Source organism: Tamandua tetradactyla, chromosome 2 (genome assembly GCF_023851605.1).
Source record: "Tamandua tetradactyla isolate mTamTet1 chromosome 2, mTamTet1.pri, whole genome shotgun sequence".
Taxonomy (NCBI): Eukaryota; Metazoa; Chordata; class Mammalia; order Pilosa; family Myrmecophagidae; genus Tamandua; species Tamandua tetradactyla.
The window spans coordinates 164,643,808-164,666,656 of record NC_135328.1 but is presented as its reverse complement, the minus strand read 5'-3'; the positions used below and the strand labels follow the sequence as shown (position 1 = coordinate 164,666,656).

At 41.9% G+C, this 22,849-nt stretch overlaps 1 protein-coding gene across 1 annotated transcript in view; it reads right to left on the bottom strand.

Moving 5' to 3' along the window:
• Positions 1 to 22,849, bottom strand: part of PLPP3 (phospholipid phosphatase 3) — an 82,635-nt gene that overhangs the window by 24,487 nt on the left and 35,299 nt on the right. The window contains exons 2-4 of the mRNA XM_077149526.1: positions 16,933 to 17,090; positions 2,442 to 2,722; positions 1,966 to 2,023 (exon numbers count right to left, since the gene is read on the bottom strand). Coding sequence (XP_077005641.1) covers positions 1,966 to 2,023; positions 2,442 to 2,722; positions 16,933 to 17,090 — 497 coding nt within the window. The remainder of the gene's footprint in view (positions 1 to 1,965; positions 2,024 to 2,441; positions 2,723 to 16,932; positions 17,091 to 22,849) is intronic.

Here is a 22,849-nt window from a genome sequence, read left to right as displayed (position 1 = left end):
TTTAAATCTGAAAACAGGGTAATGAAAGCGTATTTCATTAGGTTACTGAGCAACTCAAATGTTATAGCATTAGTTTGACACAGTGCTTGGTGCACAAGAGGCACCCAAAACATGTTAGCACCTTTACTTTTGGGCTATTTTGGAGGGCATAGTATGCCCTGGTGGTTACAAAATTATTTAGTGTTGTTCTCTTGAAAGAAATGAAGGACTGTGAAAAAAATGAACACATGCCCACTCTTCTAAGCAACTTTATGAAACAGTCAAGTTATATTTGAAGGAAAATTGCTTCCAGACCTGTGTAAAATACAAAAATGGAGCAGGAACCCAAATCTCATTGCTAAATTATCCTAAGAGCAAAACAAACAAACAAAAAATAACAATTGAAAGCAAATGCTATTATTCATGAGTAAATAAAATCCATGTTTATTGTTTTTATAAGTTGGGGCCCACCTTTTAGCTCTGTATCCTAGAGTAATGGGAAGCCCAGAGGCTTCTAAAACTTGGAAAGGATTGGGGAAACAAACAAAACAAAAGCCACTCTGCTGTTTTTTCCAATTCCCAATTATGTTTTTTAAATAATTGAAATCCCAAAGCTCTTTTTCCAAATAGCTAATGCTCCTCTGAGCTACATCTGACCTCCCAGTGCCTTCTCGCTCCGAACTCCGTCAAACAGCCAAAAGCAGGCAGGGGCTTGGCACGTGGACCTCACTCAAGGGGTGAGAAGAGGCAGGGAAAACGATATTTAACTGACAAAGACAAACAGAACTAGCCTGCTGTCTGTACGGTAGCTGGAAGGGACCAGGGCATTTCACTTCAACTGTTCGAGCATCCAGAGAGTCAGATTAGACACATGGGAAGGCCAGCAACTTGGAGTCAGACAAGTAAATTCAAGTCACTACTCTACCACTGGTTGAAGGGCCTTGGACATATTACTTAACTTCTCTGGGGCCTTGTTCTTTGGATCTAAGCTATGGGGATAAATAAAAGGGTTTTGTACTTCATAGAATTGTTGTGCACAATTGTTGTGCACAACACACAGGTCATGTGTGCTCATGGATGCAGAATTACTTTGTAAAACAAAACAAAAAATGATGCATAATTAGATAATGATCTTTAGAGCCCTTATGTCAATGGAGAATGGAAGAAAACTGGCACAGTGAACACGGTAAAAAGGCCTGAGGGAAGTGACACTAGAGGGAAGTGCCAGAAACTGTAGATCTGTGTTCCAGTAGCCATGCTTCTTGAAGATGATTATATAATGATATAGCTTTTGCAATGCGACTGTGCAATTGTGAAAACCTGTGTCTGATGCTCCTTTGATCTACAGTGTAGACAGATGAGTAAAAAATATGGATTAAAAATAAATAAATAGGGGGAACAAATATTAAAACAAATTGAGTAGACTGAAATACTAAGGATCAATGAAAGGAGAGGTAAGGGGTATATAAAAAAAATAGGGGTAACAAAGATGAAAATATATTGGGTAGATGGAAATATCAGTGGTCAATGAGAGGGAGGGGTAAGGAGCATGGTATGTATAAGTTTTTTTCTCTTTTCTTTTTATTTCTGTTTCTGGACTGATGCAAATGTTCTAAAAAATGATCATGGTGGTGAATATACTATGTGATGATACTGTGAGCCATTGATTGTACACCATGTATAGAATGTTTGTGTGTTAAGAATGTTCATATTTGTATGTTGTTTTGGTTTGTCAATTAAAAAAAAAATTTCCATCAAGCCACCATGATAAATAGTATTTTTATTTGAAAAATGGGGAAAGCCTGGAAAGTAAATGACTAATGTGAAGGCAGTGGCAGAGCTCAGACTGGAACTTAACTTATCTAACTAACCTCTTTTTGAAAGACTTCACAGTGATTCTGTCCCCTGATCATTCTGAGGCCGACACGTATGGAAGGGATTCAAGCTGTAGCTGGACTGTGTTCTAACCGGAGGGGAGGTACTTACCACCAAATACAGCATGGTGAACATGGAGAAGGAGGCATGGCCAGAGAAGAAGGACTTCCTGCAAGAGTAAAAGAGGGCCATGAAAGGGCCATATTCACATCCCTAATACTTGTCTGTCTTCCCTCCCTAGACTGCAACCTGGCGTACAGGGATTGTGTCTTCTTCTCCTTTCTGTAGCCTTGGATGTGCTTTGGACACTGCCTGGAACACAGCAGCCATCCGTGAATGCACAAAAAAAGAAGAGAATGAATGAATGCATCGACTTACCAGAACTGTATCATAATTGTTTATTTACACACCTGCCTCAACCATTTGACTGTGAGTTCCACAAAAACAGAAAAACCATGTTTCTTCTTCACCCGTCTAAACCAGAGTCCAGTGCCAGTCTCAGCACCTAATAGGTGTTTAGAAGTCTTCACTGAACTTCTATGCATAAAAAGAGTGCAGGCTCTGGCTAGAGGGAGGTGAGGTCTTACCTGGCTTCCTGGACTTTGCTGTCATTTCCTCTGCATTTGTAATTCTGAATGTAGCCCTCAGAACAGTTGATCTGGCTGAAATCAGGGTTGCAGACACTCAAGAAGTGAGGACGCAGGCGTCCTATGGACACTTTGGCAATGTCTGTGAAGGACTGGCTGATGGCACACCCAAAGAGGAAGCAACCAACTTGTTTATAGAGGGCTGCCACATAAGGATTCTGAATAGTTGAGCGGGACTTCTCCTTCAGGTAATAGATTCGGTAGAATTCCCCTGTGATGATCTGAAAGGAAAGCATTAGGGGAATTAAGTAGTTATTGAGAACCATTATCAGAACTGATGCTTTAGAATGTGGAGATATAAGAATACTGATTCATTATTATTATTGCACACCAATGTTCATAGCAATATTACTCATAATTGCCAAAAGATAGAAGCAACCTAAGTGTCCGTCAACTGCTGAATGAATACACACACACACACACACAAAAAAACACACAATGGAATATTATTTGGCCGTGAAAAATAATGAAGTTCTAATCCACTTGAAAACATGAATGAACCTTAAAGATATGTTGAACAAAATAAGCCTGACACTAAAGGACATACATTGTATTATCTCATTGACAAATACTTAGAATAAGCAAACTCAGAGTCAGAATCTAGCATACAGGTTACCAAAGGATGAGGTGGGGTTAGGGAATAGGGAATTAAGACTTAAAACATACAGAGTTTCTATTTGGGGTACTGGAAAAGTAATGAACAGCACTGAATTATATATTTGAATATGGCTGAACGGGAAAATTTTAGGGTGTATATTTGGTACCAGAATAAACATTAAAAAAACAATCTGTGGAACTGCAGTAAACCCTGAGATAAACCTTGTACTGTAGTTACTAGTATGGTTGTAAAACTGTACTTTCATCAATCGTAACAAATGCAGCTCACCAATGCAAGGTGTAGGGTAGGATATGGAAATCCTGTACTGTATGCATGCTTGTACTGTAAGCCCCAAATTTCTCTAATCAAAAAAAAATCGATGCTATAAAGGTTATAAAGGCTGTTTAATGAGATAAAAGAATTCCCATTATATAATGCAGGCTATAATCTATAAAATCCAAATAGTCTCTTCAAAAAGCACAGATGCAAACATACATGGGAGGTAAGAGCAAAGTACTAGCATGGCTATTATTTCTTTTTCTGTGAAGTCCTACAGTGGCTGTATAATATCTCTGGAATAAGAAAAATGTATAATAAAATATATTATGTGTAAAAAAAACCATTTTTTGTTTAAGTAAGAGTGACAAATAAGGACTTACCTATGGAAAAGTTAGAAGAATCAAGACATGGTTCAAGGTGACCAGGGATGAAGGGCTAATCTTGGGATTCTGGAGCTTGGGGTAAGGGATCACCAAGAACAATCTAAACTCCAGTAAGGCCTCACCCTTGTGGCAACACTGAGTCACGGTGGGGCTCTCCTTGAGATGGTGAATGCCCCAAAGCCAGGGGCTCAGTTTGAATCCAGGCTCTGCCACCCATCTGGTGTCCTTTTAATAACTTAACCTCTCTGAGTTTCAGTTTTCTCCTCCATAAAGGAGGCTTTTCACCTTGGCATAACTGTGGTCATATGGATGGGAAGTTACCTGGATCACAGAAGTATGGTGTGATGAAAAGAATACTGGTCTAAAAATGAAGGAACGTTTTAGTATAATGTCCTTCAGTGTTCTTGAATTTCTTCAAGTCTGCCTGCATGGTCTCCTAGGATCCTGAACGATAGCAAATGACTCTTTAAACTTGACTTCTGTAATTTTCCTTCATCCCTTTGAGGCTACAATTTGATGCTTAGAGATTTATCATTACTTAAAAAAAAAAATGCCCAAATTATTGCATTTCTGAGATACACAGGCATTTCTTTCATATGCATTCTTTTATGAAATCCTCAAGAAACTCATGAGATAGGTATTGTTACTGCCCTATTATTATTAAACAGGGTACGTGCCCTGCCTAAAACTGCCTGGTTTTACATTGAGGATGGCGTTCAGAGATCAGCTGGATTTCTGTAAGGTAAATGCCCATGATGTCTATGTGTAGAGGTCTGTCTCTGCCTTGGTGAGGCACATCCAAAGGGAGACTAGAACCTGCTGCCCTTGTCTTAACTCTATAGCACAGCCTTGGCCACTTCTTGGTTGTGACCACAGCCTAGGGACAGCGATGTTCAGCTCTCTGCTCACCACAAAAGGCCCTTTCACACTTCCTCCCAGGGCAGGATGATGCGCCACACTTGCCCTTTCAGAGAGCATGTTTGCAACCACAAGGGAAGCAATAGATGGATGTATCCGGACACTCCTTTCCAAAGGCTCCCATTAGTCTTTGACAGTGGGGCAAGGTGTCTGGGCATGGGTCTCGATCAAGGTTCTCAAGAGCTCCTAAGTCTGGAGGTATGTTGGCCACACAGGAGGCACATACCAGCTGGGACTAGGAACAAGCATGTGCAGCAGTGGTAACAGCTCCTACCAGTGCTGACATTCATACAGTGATGCTATGTTCATTAAATGCATTAAATAATGTAGCATTATTTCCAAATGCTACAATGTGTTTTTCCGTGTAATACTGAGCGTGATTCTCTATTAGAGGGAAAAGGCCAAAGTCTAGTCTAGCATCCTGCAGTAGTACTAATATTTGACCCAGAATAGGTGCTCAGGGACTACCGGTTGAGGAATAAATGAATGAAACCAAGCAGGATAGTAGTCCTCAGAGCTGCTGTATTTCAAAATTGGAAAGAGCCCCTAAACATTACCAAGAGCCCTTTGACAACACATTGCAGAGATTAAAATCTGAGACACACAGCAAGTCAGAAATGAAAGGGGCCATTATATATAGAAGAAACTGAGGTCCAAATCAACCCATATCTTAAGCTTAGACCCAGGTGTCCTGATTCTCTGCCCAGCATTCTTTCTTACCATTCACAACCAAATTTCTCTTTTGAACCTGTTTATATGTTCACCCTATGTAACCTTGCAGGCTAATAAGTTCCAGATGTTTATTTGTGGAAAGGCTATTTCTTATTCTTCCTTATTTATAAATCATGCTTATGTGACTTTATACACAAGGGAAAGAACACCAAGCTGGGAATCAAGCGGTCAGGGTTTGAGTCCCTGCCTGGACAGTACTGGCTGAGAATCTGGGATGTCATTTCCCCTCTTTGTTGTTTTCAGTTTCCCCATTTGCAGAATGAGGGTGCTAGACTCTATAATTCATTACTTCATAACTGCAGTGACATTTATTCTGAACTCTTCTGTTCTCCCTCCACCACTACCGTCCCAATCAGGCAAAAGTAACAAGCAACAACAGAAGAAAGTTACTTCCTGAGATGACATTGCAGGCGAGGAGTAGAACCAAGTTCCTACTTCTAATCCCAGTTCTCCGTTCCCTGAACCATGTCCACGGATTAAGAAACTGCTTCTAAGCAGGCTTGGTATGAGTGTCAATCAACATAATTGCCTGTTTGATACTGAGAAAGAATGCTTGGGTTTCAACTGCAAATGAGCACATTTTATATGAACTTAATGGTTATTCTCAGGTGAGTCACCGCTCTGATTCAACTTCATCGTCTTAGAGAGGAGTCTGCCTGCAGCTCAAGGACACCTTTCAGATCTAACATCCCACAATTCTACAATTTCGGTTTTCAATGCCACCATTTTGCAAACTGAATTAGTAATTAAAATACTTTCTCCTCTCATGGGAACAAAAAGAGGTGAAGGGAAGAACATTTTATAGCATCTTAGGCTCTTACTAATGACGATAATGGCAGCAATCGCTTACATTTCTTTCCCACTTTGCAGAATCTGCCACTCAGGCCTAGTCTACAGATGGGGATTCTAAAGCTCCAAGAGATAATGGGATCTGGAGGTTTTGAGGCTAGTGAGTGACAGAGGTAAGAGTAGAACCTAGGTATTCTGATGCTCAAGTTCAAGTTCCACAGCAGACAGACCACAAGGAGAAAATTTTCTTATTACTAGTGTTATTAAAAACAATTTCCACTATACAGTAGTAATTGCATATTTTGAAGGACAGGGCAAGGCGAAAGCCACTTAGCAGACATATGGCTCCAGGGCCACATGGTTTCTGGGGCAGCCCTGACAGATCTTGGAATTAATCAGCAACAAATTATGTATTTTCTCTCTACCCTTGTACAGGAGGGTCGGGGAGTCGACAACACAGCCATAAATCATCGTTATGAACCAGCTGGACTGGGCTTCTTGTAATCCCAACCCTTAAAAGGCTATTTAATGAAATTCGGGCTGTGAAAAGCAGCCTGAATACCTCACCTCTGCAGAAGAGGCGAAGGTTTAAATTGTTCTCCACCACGTTATACACCTAACTCTGGAGTCCCAGATTTACAGCTTTCGGATTTTACTCATTACTCAGAATGTTTTTATTCCCAGGTAATAAAATAAGCTCTTCCCTCTCACTCTGCCTACAAAGGCTCTGTCCCCACCTCCTGACTGGGGCCTCTGGAGCCCTGATTTCTGCCTCAGACAGCACTGTTGTGATATGTAAATTTCACTGCAGTGAAAAAAAACACCTTCAATGTTGATCCTGTTCTGAAATAGCAAGCAACAGATTCTGAGGGTGATGGCAGCCTGCCAGGCAAGCAGAGGAGAATTCTCCCCTACCTGGCCTTTTAAAGCGCTTGGCACTGAGTATGGAAACTAATAAAGTGGGAAAGCATTGCAATCAAGCTAACAGGGGACAGAAAGTGTTCAGTCCTTGTCCGTGAATCTCTGCAGGCTGAAGGGAGGTTGTCATCAACTGCAAGAAAGCTCCTCTTGCTGTCCTTTCTTCTATTATGGTGGCAAGAGCTCACTGCTTCTATGAGGAGATTTGGAGAAACATTAGGATAGCCTTTTTGGAAAGTATATAGCATGGGGTAGTGAAAGAGACACTGGCTTTGGAGCCTAAAAAAATCTCAGTCTGAATCCCAGCTCTTACCTTAGGCAAGGGACTTTACCTCCGTGTCTTCATATATAAAATAAAGTTAATATCTACCTGGCAGAATCACCTGAGGTTTAAATAAGGTGAGGTAACAAATACCTAGCACATAGCAGAAGAATCCTCATTTTCCTCTTTCCTTTGTAGGAGGAAAAAATAAATCAATAACCTATGCTTATTGAGCAGGCCCCTGGGAAGAGAACAGGCCAAACTAAAGAGTTTGGAAGCATTAGCCCCATCAGGGTAGAACCAGAAAATCTGTGCATGGACAATGTTGGTTTTACCATTTTATCTAGGATATCTTTTCCAGGAGGACAGAGCAGAAGGGAAGTCTAAACCCAAGGCAAAAGGGACAACTCTACAGCTTGCATTGTTTTTCTCGTTCCACTCTATTGATAAATACTCTCTAGAAAAGTAATATTCCAGCACATCACACCCCAATGATCCCTCTTTTGGACACGGAGACCTCATCTTCCTCTCTGCTGAATTTGAAGGACAAGCTTCCCTATATTTTGGCTTGCTTTAGCAATAATATTTGTACAGCACTTTACAGCGCACAAAGTGTTTTCACATTCCCTTTGTTGTTTGCTTCTCACAACATCCTATGAACTAGTAAATTATTATCAACACTTTATAGGTGAGGATGCTGAAGGCCAGAGGTCAGCAAAACACTCAAATGAGAAACGCAGCAGTGACAGAGGCCCTCACTGAAGCTGGAACCTACTTGGTTGAGTTCCTGTGCTGCCACCCATGGCATCAAGCTGGCTTTCTCTGAGAAGTCCTAGCAGGTATCTATACCAGTGGGATACACTTCCTTAGATCACCTGGGGAGGTCCTGTAACCCTGCGAGCACTAACACAACTAAAGTCCCTGCTAGCCACAGGATGCCAAGTCCATTCATAGTTCAGTTGTGGGGGTTGATGTGTTTATGTATCAGATTAGATTAATTCGACAAACATTTGATGGAGAAAATGAGAGGAAAATCATTCTTCCCAGTTTATTTCTCAGTCCCAAGGGAAAGGAAAATGTAATGCATTTGAGTCCTGCTTCTAAGGATGGAGACAGAGGGGCAGTTGGCTATATTTTCTCTGAAGCTAAATGCTCTATGTACTGTGTTAAAATGCAGAATCTCTAGTGACTAGAAATAACTGCTGGAAAATGTAATCCACTCTTCTTCCACTTTGATGTCTTCAGCTTCTTGGCTGGAGGCTCTAGCCTCACAGATCTGTCCAAGGCCACCTGTGGAATTTTGGGGCTCCATGGGTAGGTCTCCAGTATTTGAACATGGACAGCAAAGAGGCCACAAACGCTATTTATTGGTTGAAATGAGCAGTGGCCATCTCATGCCCGCAAGCCTTAAGAAGAAGCCAGTCTGAATCATCACAAAACATCATTATTGCCCCCCCGAAGGCAGGCCCACAAAGCAATGGGTCTTCTAGGTGCCCAGCACTGTCAGGCCATGCAAGAGGCACCCAGCTGTCCCTTCTGCAGCACTGCCTATGGGGAATCTCTTGTTCCTTTTTGATGTTGAATTTCCTAGGCTTCCTTAATATCACAGCACTGTGCTTTTTTCCCCACTTTTCAAACATTTTTCTCTTTCTTTCTGGGACACCACTTCTGGCTTCTGCCCCATAAATGTGGTTCTACCCCAGGGCTGTGGCCTTGGCCTTCTGCCAAGCTGCTTCAACCTCCAAAAGGGCATCTCTCTCTCTCTCTCTCTAGCTTCAGCCAACCCCTTATCCAATCTTCTGCTAAACCTCCATAGCTGGCAATCAAACCAGGTAGCTCACACCCATTCCCACGCCTGCCCCAAACTTCACCTCTCTTTCCTCTATTTCTGCTCAAGGTACCATAACACCTCTAACTGCAAAAACATGAAATCTTGGACTCCTTCCCCTCTTGTATCCCATTCTAATAGAATTCTGTTCATCCTTCTACTAGAAAGTCTCTCACACCCATCCCTTTCTCTCTATGCCTCTTGCATTGCCACCACTGTGGTTCAGCCTCGTGCTTACCTTGGTAGGGAATGGGCCAAGCTTGCTTAAAATACTCTGATCAATCTCTAACCAACTCGATGAAGGAAAAATTCCTCAGCGTTCAAGGACCTTCCCAGTCTTGCTGCGATCTTCTTTTCCTACCTCAACTTCATCTAATCTCTTATACTTCTTTTCTTTCAACCATACAAGTCTGCCCTACATTTCCTGAAAACACTCTGTTGTTTCCAAGTTCCTACCATTGTTGATTTAATCTCTTCTGCCTGGAATGTCAGGACCTCTGGTGAAAAACCCACCCTTCAAAGTACAACTCAAGAGCCAACTAGTACAGTGGGTTAGAACTCTAGCTCTTTCATTTATGAGTCTCAGACCACCAATCTCTCTAAGCCACAGTTTCCTGATTCATAAAAATAGGGACAATGACAGTACCAAGAGCCCAAGGGTTGTTGTGATAATTAACTGGGAGGAGTGCTCAGTGAATGACGGTGATGGTGAAGACTTCACCAATGACAACAGCCTTAAGTCATCTTTCTCTGAACTCTCATAGCACTAACCTCAGACCATCTACAATATTGTACTTGAAGTTCTCATCTGCTTAGGGCCCACCACCCCACACCGGACTGACTCTCTTCTTATTTGCCAACCAATCTTTTAGTATCATTGAGGGTCTAATTGAGTAGGTAATCTTGAACTTGCCTTGTTTCCCCTTTAGACCATAAGCTCCAAGGCAAGATATGTGTTTTATACATCTGCTTATAAGTCAATGCGACTATTATGATGCCTCCTTATTATGATGCTTAAGTCACTAAGCATCTACCTAAAACAGGCACGACCTTCTGTACAAATTACTCTGTATACGCCACTGCTGCACAATGTTAGGGTGAGGCAGCGACCTGCCCATTAATCTGGATATTTTGTTTTCCTCCATGCCTTTGACACTCCAAGCCCAGGAACTAAAAGCTTTTATGGCTAACTAAATAAAGCGTACTCAGCACCTACCACAAAGTGGGCCTTCATAAAAATGTTAGAGACAGCTCTTAGGCTTTGAAGCTAGACAGAACTGGGTTTTAATTCCTACTCCACCATTAACTAAGAAAAGTAACCTCAAACTAGTTACATGGAGTATCTACCCGATACTTTAAGATAAGGCATATTAGTTTCCCAGCACATAAGATAGCTTGTAAAGTTATTCAATTCTCCACTCCATCCCCAACACACACTGACTGAGACAGACATATTTTTCTGCCCCTCCTAAGCATTATCACTTAAAATGGAGAATGTTTTCATCTTCATACTAGACAAAATCTTTCAAATGATCATTAACCCCTAAGAGTTATATGTAAGTTCTCAATTCATCCAACGCGTGAGAGTGAATGTGGGCGGTGGAGAAAGAGAACACACTACATCATAGAGGATGCACTCTCAATGACTGTGAATGTTAAATCCTATATAGATAGCCCCGCTAACAATCCCCCAGGGATAAGAAGGTTTCAGAAAAACTCAGCAACCATCTGATCAGGGGACAACAAAGTTGAAGGATTAATGTGCTCTCTCTCTGTTGGTGGTCTTGGTAATTGCACAGATGTAGTGGATTGTAAACTGAAGGAATGGGTCTAACACAACACTAGCGCACCACTGGGCCAGCACAACTTCACTTTTTTCAGAGTTCAAAACTCAACTAATCTTTAATGAGAAGGCAATCTTGGAGAACCTTGTTTTCTTGGCAGTGCTCTCTCAGATAAAGGGAGAGGGAAGGACTAATGAAGACCAGATGTGGGCAAACTGAAGCTTGATCCTAAATAAACAAGTCTTCAAGGTATTAAGCTCTTCTTCTTGTCTCTCCAGCAAGAAATCTGCATCTGGGTCAGAGCCCTTGAGGGGAGCTTTAGGGGGAGGAAGAAGGCAGCAAAGATATGCTTCCTGGAGAAGGAGATGTCTGCTTGGTGTTTATTTAGTACCTATCATGTGCAAGGCCACAGGTTAGGCATTAGAGAATCTATACAAAGAGAAAAAGGCCTGGCTTCTAGCTTCTAAACACCTATTATTTGGCTGGGGAGGCAGCACCAGTACATGAACCACATTACAAGGCAGTTTGTATTAAAGGTCCTATCTGCCCGTTTGAGATGAGTTGGCTCTGACAATTAATTGCAAGACACAAGATGCACTAGTTGGGCTGAGGTTCACCATTGTGTCCCCAGCAACCAGCCCACCATAGGTGCTGGATAAAGAACTGTGTAAGCAGGCAGGCTTCAGAAAGCAACAGTGGTATCATTATTTCAAAAAGCCTTGGATTTAGAATCAGAAGAGGCCTGGTCTGGCTCTATCACTAGTTAGTTATGTAAACGTCACTTAGTATCTTTGTGTATGAGTCCCTAGTTGCCTTGCTGTAACAATCAATCTCCTGGGTTTACTACCAGGTGCAAATGAGATAATGTGCACATAAAGTCCACTTTGTAAACTGTACACCACTACAGGAATGAAAAAGATCAAATACATACTGTCACTTGATTTGACCCCCTAAGCAAGCCTATGAGGTTGGTGAACTATTGCCACCATTTTACAGAAAAGGAAAGAGAAGCTGTCAGAGGTCTGATGGCTTGCCCAAGGTTGAAGGACAAGTACAGAACTAATAAGTACAGAAGCTCGGGCATGAATCTAAGTCAGATAATGTCAAACTCTGAGCTTTTTCTCTAGATAGGGATATTATTACACAGGGGTAGTATTCAAACTGGGTCTGAAAGTAAGAGTAGGATAATTATGGCTAGAGGGAGAGGGGATTCACCTATAACTCACCCATGAATCAATTCCTAGATATTAATAACTTTTATAAACCCCTTTCAGGGTCTGATCAAGGCAAACACTGAGCCCATGTTTATTTTCAAAGAATACTGGGCATTTTTTCAATATTAAAATCTTTGTCTATAATACTTTTTGCAGTGCAGTGCAAAGTAAAAATGAAAGGAGGCTTGACAGGAGATGATATTTTACTGTTTGCTCCTAATCTCAACACTGCTAGAGTCATTAAGCCTTTGCAAGGCAGGAATAGGAACTATTGCTTTGTGGATTTGGAAGGAATTCCTATTATGCTACAATTCCAGAATCTGGGCTACATCTGAAAAAGAGGTCAAAATGAGTAGGTTTTTCCATATCTCCTGCCATAGAAAGGTGTCTGTTTTCCCTATAACTTCTGAAGATTTGCATCTCTATGCAGCACTGGTCTCCTCTACAGGCATTCCATTCCTTTGTTGTGAGGAATATTCAAACTGGAGTGTGCAAGCAGCCAAATCAGTCTTCTCTTGTCATTTTAAACAAACCTGACATTCGGCAGAAGGCCTGGGCAGCAAGTAGCAGGATGATTAGATTTCCAGCTCTGGGGCTGCTCCACACCCTCCCTGACTGTCACTCACACCTTCTGATCAGAAGCAGATTCTAGGTGGAGCTAGTCACGCTCTTAAAGCCAGCCATCATGGGTAAGTGAGAAATGGGGGAATGGGGTTGGGGGGGATGTCTTAGTGAAAGTTGTATAACTTTTCCAGAATTGAGGATACCACCTATAAAATGAACTTAGTCACTTAGCCTCTGTCCTCACCTTTATTTTTTCCATGAGTACTCTTGGTACTTAGTGGCAGCTAAGCAGGCAAGTGGACCCCATTAAGCTAGCAGACCTTATTAGGAGCCCGTATCACACACCAACCACCAACTTCCAGTTGAAATGCAACAGTAGCTGGATCAGGAGGCATAAGTCCTCTTGCAAAGAGCACTGGAGCATAAATCAAGAGACCTGGGTTCTCATTAATTAACTGAAGGAAAGGGCAGGAGATAAGAGTCCAAAAGAAGGGGTTCCTTTTGTGACTCTGCTGTTACCAGGTATAGGGCCATATAGCACTTGGCTACTTTTTACCCATCAGTTCATTTAATCCTTGTGCTGGTTTGAAACTATGATGTAACCCAGAAAAGCCATGTTTTAATCCTGCTCCAATCTTGGGGGAGGAGGGGTCAGCAGTCATTTTTTAAAATTCTGATTCAATATTGGTTGGATTATCTTCATGGAGATATGACACATCCAATTGCGGGTGTGATGTTTTGATTAGATGGAGATGTGACTCCACCCATTTAGGGGAGGTCTTGAAAAGGGGAAACGTTTGGGAGACACTTCAGAGCAGATGCAGACACTTGGAGAACAGCTGCTTCAGAACTGATAGAGCCAACACGAGACCCAGAAGCTTTGAAATGCAAGTCCCAGCAGACATCGCCAGGTGCCTAACCATGAGATGCTAAGCAAGGCAGAACCCAGAGTTGTGTCCCAGAGGAGCCAAGTGAAGGTCCACAGAAACCAAATGAGGAACCCCCACAGGAAACAAAGGCTGAAAGTAATGGAGCCCAGGAGTAAGGGACCAGCAGATGCCAGCCACATGCCTTCCCAGCTGACAGAGATGTTCGAGATCCATCAGCCTTTCTTGAGTAAAGGTAATCACTTTTGGGGGTCTTAATTTGGACATTTTCACAGCCTTGGAACTGTAAACTTGAAACTATTAAATTCCCTTTTTAAAAGCTGTTCCGTATCTGGTATACTGCATTTTGGCAGCTTTAGCAAACTAATACAATCCCAAAACCATCAGAAAGGAAGGATATTATTTCTCCATTTAGGAGATGAGTCTATTAAGGTTCCAAGAGGTTAATTAACCTGCCACATGTTCCACTGCTAGTGAGCAGAGGAGCTCAGATCTGAACCAGAGCTTATACCTTTAACCCCTTGCTTTACTGAGGACCATAAGAATTAGGGTTTCTGTGAGGGTGAAATGCATCAACAGAGTCTATGTACTTCTGTAGTACACAGACAATAGCACTCGACAAAGGATGAAATCACTGAGGTATTTTCTTGCCTGGTCTTTCTCTGAACCACAGGAAAGCACTATCCAAACCTATTTTGCTGACATTGTATGTGATGGGGAAACAAAGCTGTTTCTCCTTCCAGCTCATCCTGTAAGCAAGGTCACCATGCACGATTATATCAAGGAAACTTGAGAGGTCAGGGAGCAGAGGCCAGGGACCACGCATTTTAATTAAAACATCAACCAGACATGAGGAGAGTAGCATGCCACAACTAGCTTCTCAAAAGCAAATTTTTCTTAAAAATGTTGGAATCTCATCAAGGAAGTAGCTGGCTTTGGCAACAGCAGGGGACAAACTGCTGACCAGGAGCTTTGCTTGGGGAAGGAAGAACAGAAGAGAAGCATGGATCTCAAAGAAACTTCTTTAGCACTTTGTTTTTCCCATCCTTGGGTCAAGTCAGAAAACCAGAACCACCCCTATCTAGAAGACTCTGCATTCCACCTAGACCACTGCCACAAAGGGCAATCCCATGCATTACAGCATTGGATTCTTACTGTAATCCCCATGAATGAATCCAAACACGATTCTCCTTTTACAGATGCGGAAAATGAGGCTGAGAAAAAACTAATGATTTACCTAATTCACACAGCCAGCAAGTGGAAAGGCCTCTAAAGAGTCTCTCTTTCCATCACACAACATGGCTGTGAGCTGCATGCTTGGCAAACCAATAGTCCCCTGTAGCAACACTGAAGACCACATGGTAGCCATGCTCCTATGCTATCCTCTCACCAACTCCTGGGTTATAATAGGCTTCCTAACAAACTTTCAATTAACTGATCAAGTGTCAAAAACATCTGTTCAAACCTTAGTACAACAAGATACTGTGCAACTATTTACCTTCCATTACAAACACCTTTAAACAGGAAAAACCAACCTTCCTAGTGAACTCAACCCCACTACTGTCAATTTCTAGCAAAGAGAAAAATTAGATTTTTATTTTTCAGTTTTTGGCCCTAAAAGATCCTTAGTCCAACTTTTAAGAAAAACTACTACAGCTGCTAAATGAACTGTTTTTGTCTTAGAAGTTGGAAAGAATTCTACTAGTCTCCCTTCCCCCCTTCTCCATGTCAAACTGTTGACTGTGTGGCTGGTTTACAATGTTATTAAGAAAACAAAGAGGGGTCTCAGTGTTTACAACCAACCCCCAGAGTGGGGAAGTCAAAAGAAAAACCAGGAAATGCAGTTCATGTAACATCAGCAGCTTACATTTGATCCAGAGTAGGCAAGACAAGCTAACTGCTTATTCTCCTGAACAGTTTACTTGGTTAGGATAGCCATCCCCTCGACCTGACACTAAGTCTGCAAGATGGAAAGGGGATTTGAAATGAGCGTGGTATGGGCTTGAACTCCAGTTTCATAAGTAACTAGCAGTAGACATTGAGCATGTCATTTATACCCTTTGAGCTTCTGATTTTCCATCTGTATAATGGGGACAATAGCACTTATTTCACATTTACTGTTGTTAATATTAACTCCCTTCCTCCTTGGTCTGCTAATATAGGCCAGAGATAAGTTTACAGGCTATGCTCAAAATGACAAGGATCTATGAGAGAGAACTTATGATCTGTGTTCATGTTTATCCCTTTCACCCACCTAGCTGGAGATCAAGGGCAAAGATCAAGCTTGGAAATTTCTGGAAGTGGAGCTGTGAAAAATGTATGGATTACAAACTACAAGGCTGAATTCCAATCTCCCCCTCCCTGCCCCAAGTAGATACATCTATAACAGAGGTAACCTTCCAAGTAGGGCTCAAGTGGGCCCTACTCAATTTCCATGAGCGTACCATCATTCAAAAACAAATCTGGACTCTGAAAGTCAGTGGCACAATCTTCCAATATACTCAGTGAGCATTTCACCCTTTAAAGGAAGACCTGGACATAAGCCTGGACTTTACCCCTGCAGATGAACAACTTGCCCAGCAACTAGGAGTTTGCAAAGTATATCAGTACTCATGATCTCTTTAACTCCTCACTCCAACAGTGAAGAAAGAAGGTTGTCCTTGTTTTGAAAGATGTACAGCTCATGGGAGGAGGGCCAGGACTAGATCCCAGGTTTCTAGATTCCAGTGCTAGTTATTTTTTCCTTGATAATACAGCCACTGGGCTGAGAACTGCACAATATGCCGGAAAACAGCAGTGGCATTATGTCTGTTACAGCAGCACAGCGATGGTGGCGAAAACACTACAAATGCCTATGATATCTGGCAAGGCAATCCCCTTCTCTGAGGTTCAGTTTTGTAGCACAGTGGCTTAGGCTCTGAAATAAGAGAAATTAAGTTCAAATTCCAACTCTACCACTTATTAAACAAGTAACCTTGTCTAAATAATTTGTACCTTGTGAACCTCAGTTCCTTAATTTGCAGAAGAAAGATGATAGGTATCTATATTTCTTTGGATTGTTGGGAGGATAATGCATGTAAAATATCTTACATTGGTGCTTAGCATGCATTAAGCTCACAGTAGATCTTGGCTTTTAGTAATAGTATTAACTGCGTGAAATTAAAAAAGTATTAAATGAAATCCACTTGATATGTAAAGTCTGTGGCACTGAGATATTCTCTAATGTTACAATACAAGTCGGAGAGGATTGAGCATGGTAGGATGTGGGCACTTACCGCCAGGATGGCAATGACGATTCCCACAGCAGAGAGCACAGCGTCATTTATTGTCTCACCAGTTTTCAGTGGGTACTTGATGCTCTCATCATTGCAGTAAAACCCTCGGTGGTAAGGTTTGATGATGCCTGTCTCGATGATGAGGAAGGGCAAGCCCGCTGGTGGAGATGGAACCATCACATGTGCCCAGAGAGAAACAAGGGGGAAAAGATCAGTGCAAGAAGGCTAAAGAGGGGCTACTTACAGCAAAGCTCACCCCAAATAACCATATTGATAATGATATTAATTCCCTCATTTGTAGCATTCAACAACCTGTAGAGGGATTTCTCTACCTGCATCCCATTGACTCCTTTCATTGCCCCCAAGGGGGAGTAGCATTATCTTCTTCTAAGGTTGGGAACTTGAGGTCCAGTGAAGTGGAACGTCTTGCCCAAGAACACAGAGGTAGGCAGTGGAAGAGCCAGAGTAGGAGCTATTCCACTGTTCCACGACCTCCTGCTAAAAATTTAAGCCCAATTTATAATTATTAATATAGTCTCAAATCTAACGATATCCCATTATTCTTCCAAGTGCATTCATTTCTTCAGGGGAAGACCTCTTTCATGGTATAGTCACTTTTCAGGGACTCATCGTAGGACTATGCTGCATGGAATAATTAAGGCCTTGAGGTCAGGTAAACCCTGATCTACCAGTCCCTCTGTTGTAACCTCAGGTTCTCACTGCATCTCCTCAATCTCAGCTGCCCAAGATGTAAAATGAGTTGCAGTGATATTAAAGGAGACCAGAGGACATAAAACCACTAGCACAGTGCCTGGCATATAGTAGCTGCTCAATGAATACTATTTTCAATTTTTTCCTTCACCATCCAAAGAGTCACTGACAAAACTACACACAGCTGAGCTCAGCCCTGCTGCCTGCGGAACTGGAGCAGAGCCCAAGGGCAACCAGGAGAGCCAAGGAGCTGTGACAGGTTATCAGTGATCAGTTCAGATGCCATTCTATCAAAAAGGTAATGGCAAATGGATTCCCCCACCTGCAGGGAAAAGTCTCTCATAGCCATGAACTGAAAAGCAAAGGCCTACAATCTCTCTTGCCTGCACTACCGGAATAGCTTCCTAATTGGTGTCCTGATCTCCAGTACCTCTTACACACACCCACCAGTTTACTTCCCAAACAGGGAAGGGTTCTGCCATGATTACGCCATTGTGTTGCTAAAACCAACGGCTCTGCATGCTTCAGTATACGATAAAGTTCCTGAATATGGCCTCAGGAGCTCCCCATGACCTGACCCTCCCCCTTCCGGCTTCAGGGTCTACTGCCTCCTTTCACACTCTCCAAGAAAACAGTACACAGTGTTTGGCCTTGGGCATTGCTATCCTCTTAGAGTAGAATGTCCCTTTCTCCCCGAACACTCAGCCCAAGCCCCAATGCCACCAAAGTAAAAAAAATGAACCACCGAATCTCATAGCTAGGGAACACCACAAAAAGTATCTTGGTAATAATCATACCCATGACTGATTGTGCACCAAAAATGTGTAAGGTGGTTTATACACAAGTTTCGCATTGAACCTTTTCAACAACCTGAGAGGTGATTTTTTTTTTCTGAGGTTTTTTAAAGCGTCATTTAAGAACTGCTACCCCTCATTTTCAAGCAGAGGGAATGGATACACAGACTATTGAACTCATTCAGGGCCTCTTAGTCCACCCCTCCAAACACCTCCATCCTTAATTTAACTTTGCAAATCTGAGTTCACCCAATTGCGAATTTCATTACTTGGAAAATCCCAAGATAAGTGGTTGTTGAAAAGATAAAACTCGACTTTCATACTTCTCAAAAAGAATTAAATTCGTGTCATGTTGCTCGAAGCCCCAGACCGTCTCGAAAAAATGTACCATGAGCTCCAAATTTTTCAATTACTTTGGCCCAGACCGGCAATGGTAAAAATGCTCACTTTCTAAAAAGTGTATTTATGTATCACTGTGCATACACACATGAATTTATTTGGTTTTATTCTTTGGATTTATTTGAATTCTATGGCTATTTATTTTGTGACCCCTAACTGCTTCCTGCTAGAACAACAATTTACTTTATCAAATTTATACTGGTGCTTTGAAAAGAAAGAACAGCAACACACCACCACATTGTGCCTGACCCTCTCAAAGTAAACACAGAGGGGCCCTGGAAGGCAATAACCATTAGCTCCTGAAACTCTGTCTTTGCAATGGAGAGAAGGAGGGGTAGGGGTGGGCAGGGGGAGGCAGGGTGGAACTGTTCTGGCTTTGAAATAGCAAGAGCAGTCAGCTGATCTTTTTGGGTTGGGGGACTGGGAGAGAAAAGATATCACACGGGCCTGAACGATCTTCATTCCACGGCCTAAACATTTTGAAATGTGGCCAAGTTGGCTACAAAAAGTAGCTGGGAAGCCAGCGGTATGATATTAATAGTCCATGTTTAAAGTTCTACACATCGTGATGAAAATGTTCGGCTTCGAGGCCGAGTTCACCGCAGCCTCTGTGGTGCCTCAGAGTCAAAGCATTACTAATAAACTCAGGGAGGGAACAGACCCCAAGTTCCTTACATTTGTGCTACACTCGTAGGCCCCCAGCTCCTATTTTTAATAGTGTTCACATGATAGGCCTGTAAAACATATGTTTCTAAGGACAATAAAACACACATAAAAAAGCTTTGGTGTTAGAACTAGGTTAATGAGCTCCACTCTACTCCGTGCTGGTTGTGGGTACTTGAGCAAGTTATATCAGATCCCTAAGACTCCCCTTTCTCATCTGATCAATGGGAAAAATGAAATTTAACTTCGGAATGGTTGTGGTGATATAACCAGTTAATGGATTCATCCATTCATTCATTTAACAAATATTTATTGAGTCTTAACTATGTATACTGAGTAAAAGGAGTGCAAAGATAACACGTACCCTGTCCTTGGGGAGCTTCAATTCTAGTATGGTATGAACATATAAACAAAATCAGTACAGGAAGTTGCTTGAATTGGAAAAAGCCAAGTCAACAGCACTGGGTAGTATCAGCAGTGAGCCTGGCACACACTGTGGACAGTCAATAAATGTTAAAAGAGAGAAGGGAAAAAAAAAACAACAGAGATAGCTAGGAAAGAAACTCTGTCAGTTCCTTTGCCCTCTCTCAATCTGGGAACCATCCAAATCTCTTTCTTCCTCCCTTGCCTAAGGCTCGGGGAGGGTTTCCGGTTCTGATTATGTGGATGATGACCACAAACAGACATGAAGTTGGATCTGAATATATTCTGTTTATTTTCTTGAAAGGCATGGAGCTACCATTTAGAAAATCCAATGGCTTTTTCTGTCTCTCCTACAAACTTGTGGTATTATTGGGGGTGATGCCAATCAAACTTTGACTTTGTTCCAAGAAGAGAGTAACCTCAGATTCCCTTCGGTTGATGGGGAAAGCAAAAACATTCCCCCAACAGCTGGGCAGCTCTCTCTCAAGAGACAAATACCATGCCCTTGCTGCCTCTCTAGGACCCTGTGAAGCAGTTCTTTTGCTTTGGTCTTTGTTTCCAACAGTGGCACCATTTTTATTTCCAACAGTGGCACCACCACAGTCCCTGATCATTTCATTTCAAGAAAATTCCCAGTGCTTAGAACACTGGGAATCCAAAGGTGAGTAGATCATAGTATGTGCCTTCAAGAAACTCAAAGTGTTGATAAGAAAAACAGGGGAAAAAAGTGAAATTAAATATTTATAATGCAATGATGATGTATGTATGGACTGTATAGTGAGGATGCAAAAGATCACACTACTAGAGACAGAAAGGTATCCCACAAAGGATGGGGGGGTCTGTGTTGACCCTTATATGGGTAGGAAGGTCTCTAGGTTCAGAGGTGAAGTATAATCACAAAATCAGCCACAAAACTGATGGCTTTTATAAAGAAAGCAATTTCAAACATTGCTGCTGAGCCAGAAGTAATGTACAAGTAGATAATGAAGGTAATAAAGGAAAAAACAACACAGAGAATAATAATAGCTAAAATTTACTGAAGAACTAACTATTCAGGCTGTGCTGAGAACCCCCACATAAGCTGCTGCAGCCTGACAAGCCTGGTTGCATATTATGGGCTAGGCATTGGGCCAGTCACTGACTGGGTAACTGAACTGAAGGAGGCGAAGTCCCAACCTGCAAGTGATTCAAAGGCTAATGGGAGAAAGAGCCACAAAAACCAATGCATTAAGCCACTTAAAGGTTCAAAAAGATTAAAGTGACTTCTCAGAGTCACTCTGCAAATACATGATGGGGCTGGATGGCATTCAAATGATCTGACTCTAGACCCTGGGGACTTTCTAAAGTAAGTGAGTCAGTTAATAAAGAGAGAATGAAGCAGCTGCAGTTATTCATAAAGTAACTGAAATTCAAATTCACTATATCTCTTGGCCCCTGAAAAGAAAAAAAAAAAAAGCTTGTTTGTAAAAGTCAAGTCAACAGCACTGGCTAATGTTTACTGGGTACCACACATGCACTAAGTATCTAATTTAATCACAATATCCTAGAATTTCTATATGGAATTTACCTATATTGAAAGGTAAAGATCTTTTTGCAAGGAAGGCCAGAAAAAAAAAATCCCATCTGGAGATTCTAGACCTTCTTTTAATCAAGGATCAATTAACTTCCTACACCTCCAGGGACTCCTCTGGATGTGTAGGCTGCAGAGGAGGTGAAATATGAACTCAATGACAAACACTTAATGGGCAAAAAATCAAAGCATGAAGAAAGACCCCTGTGTTGGGTTTGGGGCTTTGAAACTTTTCAGGCTTTGAAAAACTAACACTTGGGCAAGTTGGGCAGTTGGGGGATGGGGTGTAAAAAAAACACAGGATAAGTTTTCGCGGCCCACCCATTGATAAAGTCATGTGGGAAGTGTTACCTAAGTGACCCAGCCCCAAAGCCCTGCTCCCTTCAGCCATAGCTTGACGTTTGTACAAAATTAAACACAGCCGCCTTCTCTCAAAGGGCTTTTTAGAAAGTCCTTGGTGGGGGTGGGGGCAGGGTGGAGGGTAAAGTAGAAATCTTCGCATTTTTACATTACAGAAACTCAAGGATCAGGCAGGGGCTTCCCATCTCTGCTGTATACCAAAGCTTTCAGAAGTACCTTCTTCCAGCGGTTGTTCATATTTCCACTTAAGCTGATCTGTATTTTCCTTAAAATGAGCAAAGCCCAGGATCCATGACAGTTATAATTAAGCAAGCATCTGCAGAAAGTCCACACACCTACCTACAAAATTACCACTGGATGCAGAATGAGTGGTAAGTATTCGGTATAGTGTGGTTGCTCAAATCAGGCCGTTATTATGACTCCTGCGACAGGCACTGTAGGCACCTCATCTATAGTAGAGTTAGGTGCTGTTCTGCCTGCTTCACAAATGAAAAAATTGAAGCTCAAAAAGGCTGAGCAGGATGCACAGGTGCTTTAGTGGTAAGATGCTCGCCTTCTACCTTCTCACTTTGTAGGAGACCCAGGTTCAATTCCCGGACCATGCACCTTCCTACACCAAAATAAAAAAAAAAAAAAAAAGGCTGAACTGCTCACCCAAAGTGCAAAGCTGGCAATGGCTCCAGTGTGCTTACCAGATGTTAGAAATGGAGATTCAAGGTTGAGCCTCTGACTCGAAAGGTGTTTAGGGTCCAATTAGAAATCAATTTACTTAATCTCCATAATAGCTATGAGAAGTTAAGCGTTACTATCTTCATTTACACCCAATAGAAAACTGATGTCAGAAGTTTTGTAATTGGTCCCAAGGTTCCCAAGCAAGCAAATGTGGTCCCTGGGATTTGAACCCAAGTCTGGCTTTCTTTGGGGTTCATGTTTTCTTACTCTATGACCTGACCCTCCCTTTCTTTATAAATATATTCCCTGTTAAAATATAACCAAC